The sequence below is a fragment of the Sinocyclocheilus rhinocerous genome, unplaced genomic scaffold (assembly GCF_001515625.1).
Source record: "Sinocyclocheilus rhinocerous isolate Xijiao unplaced genomic scaffold, SAMN03320098_v1.1 scaffold936, whole genome shotgun sequence".
NCBI lineage: Eukaryota > Metazoa > Chordata > Actinopteri > Cypriniformes > Cyprinidae > Sinocyclocheilus > Sinocyclocheilus rhinocerous.
Window position 1 is genome coordinate 138964 of NW_015662583.1, and position 15083 is coordinate 154046.

The 15083-nt window shown below is 36.1% G+C and overlaps 1 protein-coding gene across 1 annotated transcript in view; it reads left to right on the forward strand.

Moving 5' to 3' along the window:
• LOC107728102 (rho GTPase-activating protein 39-like) overlaps positions 1-15083 on the forward strand; it is a 51993-nt gene that overhangs the window by 26840 nt on the left and 10070 nt on the right. The window contains exons 3-5 of the mRNA XM_016538182.1: positions 5043-6228; positions 12223-12387; positions 13832-14045. Of these exons, the coding sequence (XP_016393668.1) occupies positions 5043-6228; positions 12223-12387; positions 13832-14045 (1565 nt within the window). The remainder of the gene's footprint in view (positions 1-5042; positions 6229-12222; positions 12388-13831; positions 14046-15083) is intronic.

The following is a 15083-nucleotide window of genomic DNA, read 5'->3' on the forward strand; positions in this document are numbered from 1 at the left end:
CATTGTAGTCTACTCTTCCAGGATCAGGAAACAGTCCTCCATAAAATGTGCTGCACACATCTGAATATTTGGGTTGAACTGTTCTGGAACAGTGTTGTAAATACAACTTAACCACTGATTTCTAGTTGTGTCCTCTTTTGGAAGACCAAACAAAGTATTTTCGCTTTCGCAACGAAACAGTGTCTTCACAACATGGCAGTGGCGGCAACAATAAAGTTACACCTTCTTTCTTTGCGTGAACATTTGGGCGGCGTTATGCAAATCTTCCCACACAGTGACGTAGACATGTGGGGGCGTGTTTAAACGAGGCGTTTTAGGAGGGCATGGACCAGTCTTCACTTTTATAAAGAATATCTCTTTGGGTTTGCAACTTTAGTCTTTGCAACTTTAGGGATCTTATCTATTCACGAACAGCCTGTAACACTCCAAAGAGAGAGGAAAACTTGAAATCGCATCATATGACCCCTTTAAGAAAATAATTTTTTTTCATTGAATGGGATTTTCAGACTGTTGCGCTCTATGCGATGCATACAGAAAATCAACATGATGTACAGAGAATACGTACACTGCAAAAATAGCATGCATAGTATTATAGTGTGTAAGAAAATAATTTTTTGTTCCTAGAGAAGTATTTAGTTTTAGCCATAGGAGTATAACCTTTCCAGACAGACCTACCATGAGCTCTGAGGTTATGAAATGATGCAGTATGCTTCCATAAAAGCCACAAACTCAGTGTGAGTTTGCATTTAATTGCTGAAATCTTTCCGGAAACCCGAGAGAAGTGGGCGGTCGGTGAGTTGGAAGACATTTGCACGGTTAATGCCAGATGGCTTGCCGCTTAATAGTGAGAGATATTGACGAATTTGCATGTGCATTAAAAAATTAATGGAAGAAAAGGTAAGATTGAAGAACACATGCATATAACGCTTCAAGCTGTTTTTTAGATTTAATATTCCAACGTTGTCACACTTAAATAGTTTCAACCCATGAGGAACGCGAGGATGAGGAAGGGAGGGTCGTGAAATGATTTCGTGTGACAGAGGAGGAGGAGGAGGCCGAGGGAATGAAAGAAGAGAGAGGCATAGAATGTGTAAATTGATTTGAAGGTTGGAAATGCATGAATAATTAATATCCAGAGGAAAACACTGCTCACTTTGTAGTGGGTCTCTTGCTCGAGAGAGAGACGGAGTGAGAGATAAGTTTCTTGTGTTCGGAGTTTTAATCCGGCTACTAAAGAAGTGAACACACACACACACACACACACACACACACTTGGCTGTGTAATCCAGTCTGGTCATGGGGAGCCTTCAGAGGGCCGTGGTGGCCAAGTGCTGAATTGATTTTACACACTTCTTTTCTTGATCACTCAGAGGCCTTTTTTGTGTGCTTTAAACTCACAGACCTCTTAGATTTAGATATTTTAAAAAATGCCCTTGAAAGGCTTGAAGGATTGAGATTTTAAGTGGTCAAACATCACTAATATTATTGCTATAGTCACTGTTAGTGATTTGAACAAACCCAACATTTTCATCAAAATACTCTGAAATGATTTTTTTCATCTGATGTCATCAGTCCCTCTTATTAAATAGAGACACTTTTTATCATGCAGTCAATTCCTCATAGATAAAATCCCACTCAGTCCTTTTTTCCCCTCATTGAATATCGTTGTACTTGGAAATTCATCACATTTAAGAAGTAAAGAGGTTTGTGATCATTTCAGAACAAGACATTTTAACATCTTAGTTGTAATAAACTGACTTTTTGCACTGGAAAATGAGTTATGAGATCTGAAGGTTAAGAAATGTCTACAGTGCATTATGTATTTATTTTTTCAAAATAAAGGATTATATTTTTTATTTAACTTTTCATGATGTGGCCCTTTTAATAAATAGTAAAGAAAATCTTATTATTAAATCTTGTTTTCTCGTTTAATAATAAGATTTTTTTATTTATTTTATGTGTATTAAAGGGGCAATATCATATAGTAAAACAAGATAAAGAGGTGAATTGTTTCTTTATAATAAATATTTGTATTTTAATTAACTTTTTTGTTTTATTTTATTTTATTTTATTTTACTTTTCATGATATGTCCCTTTAATAAATATTAAATAAAATCTTATTTATAGACTTACTTTTTATAATAATAATAAATAACTATTTATTAAAGGGAAATTAAAAATTCATACCATAAAATTAAAATAAAATAATAATTAAAAAAGATCAAATAAAAATAATAAATGTTCATATTTTATTGAATCTATTTTATTTTACTTTTCATTGTATAATCCCTTTAATAAATAGTAAAAAAAAAAAAAAAAAATCTTTAATTTTATTTCTTGTGTCTTGCCGCTTAATAGTGAGAGATATTGACGAATTTGCATGTGCATTAAAAAATTAATGGAAGAAAAGGTAAGATTGAAGAACACATGCATATAACGCTTCAAGCTGTTTTTTAGATTTAATATTCCAACGTTGTCACACTTAAATAGTTTCAACCCATGAGGAACGCGAGGATGAGGAAGGGAGGGTCGTGAAATGATTTCGTGTGACAGAGGAGGAGGAGGAGGCCGAGGGAATGAAAGAAGAGAGAGGCATAGAATGTGTACATTGATTTGAAGGTTGGAAATGCATGAATAATTAATATCCAGAGGAAAACACTGCTCACTTTGTAGTGGGTCTCTTGCTCGAGAGAGAGACGGAGTGAGAGATAAGTTTCTTGTGTTCGGAGTTTTAATCCGGCTACTAAAGAAGTGAACACACACACACACACACACACACACACACTTGGCTGTGTAATCCAGTCTGGTCATGGGGAGCCTTCAGAGGGCCGTGGTGGCCAAGTGCTGAATTGATTTTACACACTTCTTTTCTTGATCGCTCAGAGGCCTTTTTTGTGTGCTTTAAACTCACAGACCTCTTAGACTTAGATATTTTTAAAAATGCCCTTGAAAGGCTTGAAGGATTGAGATTTTAAGTGGTCAAACATCACTAATATTATTGCTGTAGTCACTGTTAGTGATTTGAACAAACCCAACATTTTCATCAAAATACTCTGAAATGATTTTTTTCATCTGATGTCATCAGTCCCTCTTATTAAATAGAGACACTTTTTATCATGCAGTCAATTCCTCATAGATAAAATCCCACTCAGTCCTTTTTTCCCCTCATTGAATATCGTTGTACTTGGAAATTCATCACATTTAAGAAGTAAAGAGGTTTGTGATCATTTCAGAACAAGACATTTTAACATCTTAGTTGTAATAAACTGACTTTTTGCACTGGAAAATGAGTTATGAGATCTGAAGGTTAAGAAATGTCTACAGTGCATTATGTATTTATTTTTTCAAAATAAAGGATTATATTTTTTATTTAACTTTTCATGATGTGGCCCTTTTAATAAATAGTAAAGAAAATCTTATTATTAAATCTTGTTTTCTCGTTTAATAATAAGATTTTTTTATTTATTTTATGTGTATTAAAGGGGCAATATCATATAGTAAAACAAGATAAAGAGGTGAATTGTTTCTTTATAATAAATATTTGTATTTTAATTTACTTTTTTGTTTTATTTTATTTTATTTTATTTTACTTTTCATGATATGTCCCTTTAATAAATATTAAATAAAATCTTATTTATAGACTTACTTTTTATAATAATAATAAATAACTATTTATTAAAGGGAAATTAAAAATTCATACCATAAAATTAAAATAAAATAATAATTAAAAAAGATCAAATAAAAATAATAAATGTTCATATTTTATTGAATCTATTTTATTTTACTTTTCATTGTATAATCCCTTTAATAAATAGTAAAAAAAAAAAAAAAAAATCTTTAATTTTATTTCTTGTGGAAATTATCCAAATTAGAGTCTCCCACATGAGCATCACCGCTCAATTTGCAGGACACATATGCACTGACTGGCAGGCCACAAATGATCTCTTTCTCTGTAAAGGAGATTTGTTCTGATACATTAATAATTTTAATTAATACAAAGGGATTTTTACTTTTATTTTAATGCAAAGTTTTCTTAAAAATGGAAACTGAAAGTTGAGACCATGAACAAAAAAAAATTGTTGTCAGGCAGAAAATTGCTACTAGCGTTTAGGCAACTCAGAGCTGGCAAACACACAGAGAGCATTTGCCTGAAGGAGACAGGGTTGTTATACTATTTTTCTAAGCCAAAAATATGTGCAGTTGTGCAGTTTGAACCTCAAGGTGATGGCAAGCAGATTCTGGTACTGTGGTCCAACTAATCATCCTGGCAGGAAGATTTAAATCAAAGTATTGAAGAGAAACATGGTTTTACTCTTAAATACAGTCCACTATATTTCAACAGAAAATATCCTTACATGTGTCAGGACCAGGAATGCTGCCATATTCAATTGTGGAAATTAAACCGTGAAGTGACAAAATTCTTTACACAAAGACATTCTTTTGACACGGATGTGAAATTGTAAGGGTCTCTGCAGGGCCAGTATTATTTCCATTGAGGAGCCATTTCAGAAAGAGCTAGTAATGAGGATGTGCTTCAGATTACTCAATATAATTGGCTCAAGAAACTGTGCTTTATGTGTCCCCTTGACTTACTACTGTTATAATTAATATAAAAATAATGTTATAATTAATAGCATACTGTACTCTGTCACTTCATTTGGTGTTCTTGTTTCATGTATAATGGAAACACTCTCAAATTCAGTCAATTTATATTGTTCGCAGTTATATTTCATTGGGTTATATTTTTTATTTAAATTGAGCTTTTATCGGAAATATGTTATACTATTTGTTTTGTCTAAATAGTGAAAAATCCTATTTAATATTTCAATATTATTTGTTAATCATTTTAATATTCTAATTAGGTAATATTATTAGAATATTATAATACTATTAGAAGATCCCTGACTTCTGTCTCAACCCTGCTGTACTGTGGTATTTCCAGACTTAAAAATAATGCTTTTAAATTAAAGTAAATAAATAGTAAAAAAAAAAAATAAAAAATCTTTAATTTTATTTCTTGTGTCTTATATTCTCTTGTTTAGGTTCAGATGGGGCACTGGCACCAGAGAGAGGATGCTCATCAAGGTGTCGGATCGGGAACCCAGTTTTCTGACGCAGGGAAACGGATACTCCAGTTCTTCCCCACGCTCCAGACGCTCGTCCAACAATGCTCCTTCAGACCCTGAAGCCACGCCCCTTTCCCTGCCCGACCGCCCCGCATCGCAGTCTCCGTTCCAGAAGAGGGCGGAGTTGGGCGGCACTCAGCGCCGCTGCTCGGGCGATTCCCAGCCATCGTCGCCCCGCTATGCTTACGAGCCTCCTTTGTACGAGGAACCGCCCTCGGAATACCAGTCCCCGCCTATTTATGAGGAACCGCCCACTGACATGCACTGCGACCAGGCCTTTTTTGGCTCTGACAGGTCTCCGGCACGAAAACCAGGTCTTTACCACTCCCCCAAGCAAAGCCCATCTCCTTATGGTCAACTGGTGTTGACGAGACAGCGGAGCTCCACCCCCGACAAGACGCCCAACCAGGGTGATCGAGACTATAGCTCAAGTGGGCGGGACTACAGCTCTGCAGGGCGGGACTACAGCTCCAGTGGGCGGGATTATAGCTCGGGCATGAGGGACTACAGCTCTGGTGGGCGGGATTACAACTCTAGTGGGCGGGAGTATAGCGCAGCTGGGCGGGAATATGTAAAGCAGCTAGTTTATGTCGAGCAGTCTGGCTCCTCCCCTCGGTTTAGGACGACAGAGCGTCTGCTGAGCTACGGCACGACCAGTTCAAATAGCCTGTCAGCCGGATTTTCTTATGGTGGCTCCTTTACGTTACAGCACAGTCACGACCTCAACGGCGGCAACCGGAAACGTAAGAACCGGAAGCCGTCTTTGCCGGGAGGAGAGGGTGACTGCATGGGATCCGGTCTTGGGGCGGTGATCACTCAAGCCCGGTTGGCATGGGAGGCTCAGCAGATGTTACATCAGCGAGGGGGCGTGTTTTCCGAACAGGGAGCAAAAGACGGGTATGAAAGTGATGGGGCGATGCCCCTGCCGCTGCCTGGTCCGGTGGTGCGAGCGTTCAGCGAAGACGAGGCCCTTGCGCAACAGGACAGCCACTGGAAACGTGCCACCCTGGACAGACTGGCATTTCCTCAGACGCTGCTAGAAAAGAGTCTGTCGGTGCAAACCAACCTGGCATCACCTGAACCTTACCTCCATCCCTCGCAGGTAATGCACAACCACAGAAACTCAAAACATTGCCTAGATTCTCATATTTATGACACTGCAGCAGATGGGAGGCAATTACCAGATTATTGTGATACTAGGGACACATTACAGTCCTGACTGCCATTTATTTTAGGTGCTGCAACACTCTGCAACTCTTTTTTATGATTTATGTGAGTCAAGCATCACCTTTACAATTAGTTACTGTATACTTTGGGTTAATCCTCTAGCTTTCTAACCTCTAGTATTAGACTTCTGCGTGTGTGTCGTCCTGTAGCGTTTGTGCTCCAGACAGCTGTATAATTAGTTTAATAGGTAATCAAATGCACCATTTTTACTTTCTGGACCATAAAACAGATGCAAGATCCCACCAGACACGCATTGAAAGATGCATAGCAACAGTCTAAAAACAAGGAGATCACAAATTTGGAGATACAGAACTCTTTTGCCGCGAAACAGTAAAGCACCCTAGCAACTGCAATGATTTAAAATCCTTCTGTAATGCCCTAGCAACTGCATAACAAAGCTCTAAAAGCTGACCAGAACCCCCTAGTAACTGCATAGCAACGCTCTAAAAACCTCCAAGAACATCCTAGCAACTGCATAGCAATGCTTTGAAAACCTTCTATAACGCCCTAGCAACTGCATAGCAACACTCGAAAAAATGGCCAGAATGCCATACAAAACTGCATAGCAACCCTCTAAAAAATGCTCAAAAAACCATAGCAACTGCATAGTAACATTCTAAAAACCTGCTAGAACACCCTTAGCAACTGCATAGCAACGCTCTAAAAATGGCCAGAAAGCTCTAGCAACTGCATAGCAACTCTCAAAAAAAAAAAAATACACCAAGAAAGCCTTAGAAACTGCATAGCAACATTCTGCAAAACTTTTCATAATGCCCTAGTAACTGCATAGCAACACTCTAAAAACCACTCAAAACACCTTGACAACTGCATAGCAACACTTTAAAAATAATCTTACTAAAAATGATTTAAAAAAAATTGTTTACCCCCCCTTATCATGTGACCATTAACCAACATCAGAGAACTATGAACATGTGAATGTGTTATTGAAATATGAACTTTAAATCTCAGGGTTATTTCACGTAAATGTTTTAGCTCAAAGGGAATCGAATGAAAAAACTTTGAGAATCGCTTTAATGAAATGGTGATTAGGGTGGAATAGAATGTTATGAATGTGAGATACAGAGGAATGCACTAGAGCAGCTCAAGTTTTCTGAGGCTTGAGGGAAAGTAAAGGCTCCAGGAACTGTGGCTTTATTATACATTAGACGCACTTCTTCACTGTTTAATTAACAGCAATGAACTCCAATCATGTTTTCTGATTATGTGTTATGATGTCAGTGCTCTGTTTTTGCAGTTTTCAGCTGCGTAATAAGAAGTTTTTTGGACACATTGGTGCTGAGGTGAATGAGTTGGAATCCTCTGATGAGCTGAACTCTGAGCTCTTTCAGCCCAATATAATGAGTCCAGAATCAGGCCTGAACCGCTGCTTAAACGCTGCCAGTGAGGTTAATTGGGACAGCTGACCCTCAGACGCTTGTTACCCAACCAGTCATATCTTTGTTCTGAAGATATCGGGCTGAGCTGAGCTGATCTCACCAGCTAAATGCTGTGAGTGTTTCCTTGGAGGGATTTTTAGGTTCTGCTCTATTTGCGGATAATAATGGAGACAGACAGGAAATGCTGTAAGACAAACAGTCACGCAAACCCTCAACATTAATGATGATTCCCAAATAAAAACATGCAGCTCAGACAATAATCTCAAAACCTCCCAGAGTGCCCTAGCAACTGCATAGCAACAGTCCTAAAAACCAGCCGGAACAGCCAAGCAACTGCATAGCAATGCTCTTAAAAACCAGCCAGAACAGCCTAGCAACTGCATAGCAACATTCTTAACAACCAGCCATAACAGCCTAGCAACTGCATAGCAACGCTCTTAAAAACCGGCCAGTACACCCAAGCAACTGCATAGCAACACTCCTAAAACCCAGCCGGAACAGCCTAGCAACTGCATAGCAACACCCTTAAAAACCAGCCAGAACAGCCTAGCAACTGCATAGCAACACTCCTAAAACCCAGCCGGAACAGCCTAGCAACTGCATAGCAACGGCCTTAAAAACCAGCCGGAATAGCCAAACAAATGCATAGCAACACTCTTAAACACCAGCTAGAACAGCCTAGCAACTTCATAGCAACGCTCTTAAAAACCGACCAGTACACCCTAGCAACTGTATAGCAGCACTCCTAAAAACCAGCCGGAACAGCCTAGCAACTGCATAGCAATGCTCTTAAAAACCTCCCAGAACACCCTAGCAACTACATAGCAACAGTCTGAAAACCAGCTAGAACAGCCTAGCAACTGTGCATAGCAACACTCTAAAAACCAGCCTGAGCAGCCTATCAACTGTGTAGCAACACTCTTAAAAACTGGCCAGTACGCCCTAGCAATGGCATAGCAACGCTCTTAAAAAAACGGCCAGTATGCCCTAGCAACTGCATAGCACCCATCAAGAAACCGTCCAGAACAGCCTAGCAACTGCGTAGCAATGATCTAGAAACCTCCCAGAACGCCCTAGCAACTGCATAGCAACGATCTTAAAAACCGTCCAGAATGCCCTAGCAACTGCATAGCAACACTCTAAAAACCCTCCCAGGACACCCTAGCCTAGCAACTCTTCAGGGCGGTTTGTGTCTCTGGAAGGTGTTTGCGATGTTTTTCCATTTGCAGTGTTTTCTGGGAGGTTTTAGGCTGTTTCAGTGTTTGTACAGCAGATCACACACTCACACTCACACTCACAGACACGCCCTGCTGTTCCACATCAATATTTCAGCATGTTCAGTTTGAAGAGTGGTCCTCATGCTTATGTAGGGCATCACACTCACATCACCAACACACGGCCACACGTGACACATCACCACATTCCACACCTAAAATCCAAAGATAAGAGTCAGAAATCATATTGTGCATAAAGAAATTGAAGCCTGTTTTAGGACTGTTAGGATTTGTTGCTTTGTGATAATTTTCAAACACATTTCCCCTCAAAATCTTACTTTAAAATAATTAATTATTACAAAAAATATTTTTACTTTTGCATCTTTCAAACAAGATGTATTTACTCAAGAAGCTAATTATTAATTACTTTTTTTTTTGGTATGGTTTTTCTGTTATTATTTTTATATTTGTTATTTTTTTAAGCTTGTCAGAATTTATTTTTCTTACCCCAACAACAATTAGTATTTTTTATTTTTTTTTTTCATTTTAAGTGGCCAGTACGCCCTAGCAACGGCATAGCAACGCTCTTAAAAAAACGGCCAGAACGCCCTAGCAACTGCATAGCAACGATCTTAAAAACCATCCAGAATGCCCTAGCAACTGCATAGCAACACTCTAAAAACCCTCCCAGGACACCCTAGCCTAGCAACTCTTCAGGGCGGTTTGTGTCTCTGGAAGGTGTTTGCGATGTTTTTCCATTTGCAGTGTTTTCTGGGAGGTTTTAGGCTGTTTCAGTGTTTGTACAGCAGATCACACACTCACACTCACACTCACAGACACGCCCTGCTGTTCCACATCAATATTTCAGCATGTTCAGTTTGAAGAGTGGTCCTCATGCTTATGTAGGGCATCACACTCACATCACCAACACACGGCCACACGTGACACATCACCACATTCCACACCTAAAATCCAAAGATAAGAGTCAGAAATCATATTGTGCATAAAGAAATTGAAGCCTGTTTTAGGACTGTTAGGATTTGTTGCTTTGTGATAATTTTCAAACACATTTCCCCTCAAAATCTTACTTTAAAATAATTAATTATTACAAAAAATATTTTTACTTTTGCATCTTTCAAACAAGATGTATTTACTCAAGAAGCTAATTATTAATTACTTTTTTTTTTGGTATGGTTTTTCTGTTATTATTTTTATATTTGTTATTTTTTTAAGCTTGTCAGAATTTATTTTTCTTACCCCAACAACAATTAGTATTTTTTATTTTTTTTTTTCATTTTAAGCAGAATTTTCAAAATTATTTTTAAAAATATATATTTGTTGCTAGGGTGTTCTGGGTAAGTTTTTAGAGTGTTGCTATGCAGTTGCTAGGGTGTTCTAGGTAAGTTTTTAAAGTGTTGCTATGAAGTTGCTAGGGCGTTATAAGAGGTTTTATAGTGTTGCTATGCAGTTGCTAGGGTGTTCTGGGTAAGTTTTTAGAGTGTTGCTATGCAGTTGCTATGGTGTTCTGGGTAAGTTTTTAGTGTTGCTATGCAGTTGCTAGGGCTTTATGAGAGGTTTTATAGTGTTGCTATGCAGTTGCTAGGGTGTTCTGGGGAAGTTTTTAGAGTGTTGCTATGCAGTTGCTAGAATGCTCTGCGTAAGTTTTTAGAGTGTTGCTATGCAGTTGCTAGGGTGTTCTGGGTAAGTTTTTAGAGTGTTGCTATGCAGTTGCTAGGACATTTTGCACATTTTGTCCACCTGTTTTCTGATCACTCACATGATTAGGGGACTCATTGGTGTCTGGAGCTCAAACACTACATGATGACACACACACACACACACACACACACACTGAACGCTCTGAACTCACAGTGTTCAGATGTTCATTATGATGCTCAGCAGACTCACGGGAGTCATTAGCAATGATAATTGCTTGCTCAAATGAACTGTATTTCTGGAGCCAAGAATAAGAAGTCATTCAGGAAGAAGCAAGGACAGACTGTCCCACATGATCTCATGGTCTTTACACACAGCTGAAGTCAAACACCTTCCATGAAACCCTCCACAATCATCAGAGCTGAACCTCCTCAAACCTTTATGACAACACGGTCACACTGAAATACAGTCAATCAGTTTGTTTGCGCGATTCATCATGTCAATAAATGATTCACATAGCAACTGAACAATTCACTGTTAATTTTTCAAATCTTTCAAACAAGATGCATTTACTCGAAGCTAATTATTAATTACCTTTTTGGAATAATAATAATAACAACAATAATAATAATAATAATAATAATAATTTGTGTAGAAAATGTAAATATTATTATTATTATATTCCTGTTGCTTTTTTTTTCTTACCCCAACAGCATTTTTTTTTTTTCATTTTAATCATAAACCTTGCTATTTATTTTTATTTATTATTTAGTTTTTTTTATTGCTACTTTTTTAATATTTATGTTTAAAACAAGAAACTAGGTGATCTTTTTCTGAAGCAAAATATTTTTAACTACAAAAAAAATATCTTAATCAGTATTTTTTGCATCTTTCAAACAAGATGCATTTACTCAAAACAATTTATTAATTACTTTTTGGAATTTATTATTATTATTATTATATTCCTCTTGCTTTTTTTTCTTATTTGGACACTTTTTTGTTTTAATCATAAACCTTGCTGTTTATTTTTATTACATTTTTTTTGCTACTTTTTAATATTTAGCTTAAAACAAGTAGCTATTTAAAATGCTGTTTACGTTTTCAGCTCAGATATGCAAATCTGTGTGTTCTATAATTTATTGTAAAATTGATTTCAATTTAACATGATCTATGATGTTTTTGCAAAATTAAACAGCATCATCCAATAGATAAACATAGATTTATTTATATTTGTAATTTTCCCCTTCTTCAGAAAATGTACAAGTCTTCTCAGGTCCATGTTATTAATAATTTGCGAGTTTTTAACTTTGTTTAACTTGTGTTTAACTTTGCATGGCGCGTTTCATAAGCGCTGATGTTACTGAGGCCACAGGAGGAAACTGCTTGAATCATTTGAAACTGTATAATTGTATAATTGCCTGAAGGAGGTATTTCTGCAGTCCTGCTGTTGTTGTAGTTCTCTCATTATTTTGGTGCTTGACTCATTTCCTCTCGGTCTCCTCTTGACCCGATCCTGTGACTGAGACAGGTTTAACATCTGTGCTTCCTCTGCTCTCAATGCTGCTCTTCAACATCAGCACACAATGTTTTCTTTCTTTCCAGTCGGAGGATCTCGGAGCGTGTTCTCAGTTCGAGGCCAGTCGTAACGCCCGCAACATGATGCCCAGCATGAGCTGCGGTGTCTTCCCAGAGTTCACGCTCCGCAAACCGTCCTCCGAGACGGACATCGAGAACTGGGCGTCCAAACACTTCAACAAGCACACGCAGGTACACCAAAACACCCATTAAACCCTAGAAACCTACTGTTTCATATATGATATGTGAATATCTGGCCTCTAAATGATCAACATGATCAAAATTTTGCTTTACTTTTTAGTTCACAAATATGATCATCAGACATTTGAGGAACGTTTATTTGTTCATCTCTCAATCATCATTGTATTGCATTGCATTATATGTTTGGATCATTTAAATCTCTTGTTACTAAGACATATTATTGGAGATATAGAGTGACGACTGATATTTATATCATTTTATGTAAGTATCTGCTGTACTGTTATAAAGATCTCATTGATTTACATCACAAGCATCAGAATTTCATTGTATAAATATCAGCATCTGAATAAAATTGAGCTATTTTTCCTCCATATTCTCACTATATCATGTTATATGAGTCATAAAAGTATCAAATATGATACAAAACATAAAACACATTGTTTTTAAAATATTTTGTCTGAAGGTTCAGTAAACTGTTCCATTTCTAAATAATTCGATTTTTCTGACTATTATTTCATATGTCAGGCTTTACAGGGTTGAAATATAACATAAAAATGTAACAAAATATTGAAAATGTAACAAAATATTCATAAAAACTAATGAAAATGACACAACAAACTGTTCCATCACAACAAAATTACAAAAATTAAAATGGAAAATTTAAAAATAAAAACAAATTCTAAATATTAATAAAACTAATAAAACGGACAACAAAAACACACAACAGAATTGCTCAAACTAAAATGGAAAATATAAAAATTAAAATTAATTCAAAATATTAATAAAAACTAATAAAAATGACAAAAACATGCAACAAAATAAAAAAAATTAAAATGGGAAATATAAAAATAAAAACTGATTCGAAATGGTATTAACAAGATAAAAAAAAAACTATAAAAAAATTACAAAAACATGCAACAAAATTACTGAAACTAAAATTAAAATGGAAAATATAAAAATTAAAATTAATTCAAAATATTAATAAAAACTAAAAAAAAATACAAAAACAACAAAAGTACTAAAACTACAATTTAAATAAAAACATAAAAAATGTTTCAAATATTAGAAGCAAGTAATAAAAATTTCAAAAACGCAAAACGAAATTACTAAAACTAATATTAAAATGTAAAATATAAAAATAAAAATGACTTCAAAATATTATTAAAAACGAATAAAAAATTACATAAATACACGGCAAAATTAAATGGAAAACATATAAATAAACTAATTTAAAATATTAATCAAAACTAATAAAAGAGACAACAATATGCAACAAAATTACAAAAATTTTAGTTTTAGTAAATTTCTATAATATACAAGATGATGCCAACCCTGAAACAACTTACAGAACTACCAAATTTTACTATAAGTTTGATTGCATCATATGATAATTGCTGTTAATAGTGTTCATCGTCTGTTTGATTGGGCTCTGGAGGTGGTGGTGATGGGCTGGAGCTGCCAGGGTCTGCGGGATGAGCTCTACATCCAGCTCTGCCGACAGACCACCGAGAACTTCCGCTACGACAGTCTCCAGAGAGGCTGGGAGCTCATGGCCATCTGTCTGGCCTTCTTCCCCCCGACGCCTCGCTTCCACAGCTACCTGGAGGGCTACATCTACAGACACATGGACCCGCTCAACGACACCAAGGGTACGAGACACCCGACACCAGAATCCCTGTTAAACAACCCGTGCATTTCCTGCTGATCTGGCATCCGGCCGAACTCAAACTAAATTGGTGCAGGGTTTACTTTAAAACAGCTTTCAATCAGAAATCGTTAGTGAATTTCACAAATAACGACAAAGAAACAGCAAGTAATGCATTGCATTAAACGTGAAATCATGACATTATTTCAAGTCTTATAATATGAATTTAAAATATTTTATATATTTTTATTTATAATATGAATTTAAAATATTCAATACGTAATGTGTTTTTTTTCTGACATTTTTTTCACTTCACTGTGAAGGAAGAGTACATTTTATTTTATTATCACTGATATAATATTATAATTTTTTTATATATTTTGAAATTTGATATAATTTTCATTATTTTGTGTTTTAATTTTAATTAAAGTTTTAGTAATTTTGTTGTGTTTTTGTCATTTTAATTTTTTAATTTTTTATCATTGTTTATTTTTTTTAGTTTCTATTTATTAACTTCAGTTTTTAGTTTTAATTTATTTAGTTTTAGTTGAATTTGCTAGTAAATTTCACAAACAATGACAAAGAAACGACAAGTAACGCATTGCATTAAACGTGAAATTATGACATTATTTCAAGTTTTATAATATGAATTTAAAATATTTTATATATTTTTATTTATAATATGAATTTAAAATATTCAATATGTAATGTGTTTTTTTTTAGACATTTTTTCACTTCACTGTGAAGGAAGAGTACATTTTATTTTATTATCACTGATATACTATTATAATTTGTTTCGTAGCGGGAACCTTGGGCACATAGCCGGGCCGGGGCCTCAGGGTTACCTGGGAGTCAGCCGGCCCGAACTCTAGGCACGAATCGTTGACCGAAAATGCGTGCAGGTCCCCTACCCTCCCTCTAGGCCAATGCCAGCAGGAGCAAAGTCTTCATCGAAAGAAATTTCAGCTCGACCGTCTGCAAAGGCTCAAATGGGCCCTGCTGTAGTGCTTTGAGCACTAGAGTCAGGTCCCAAGAGGATATA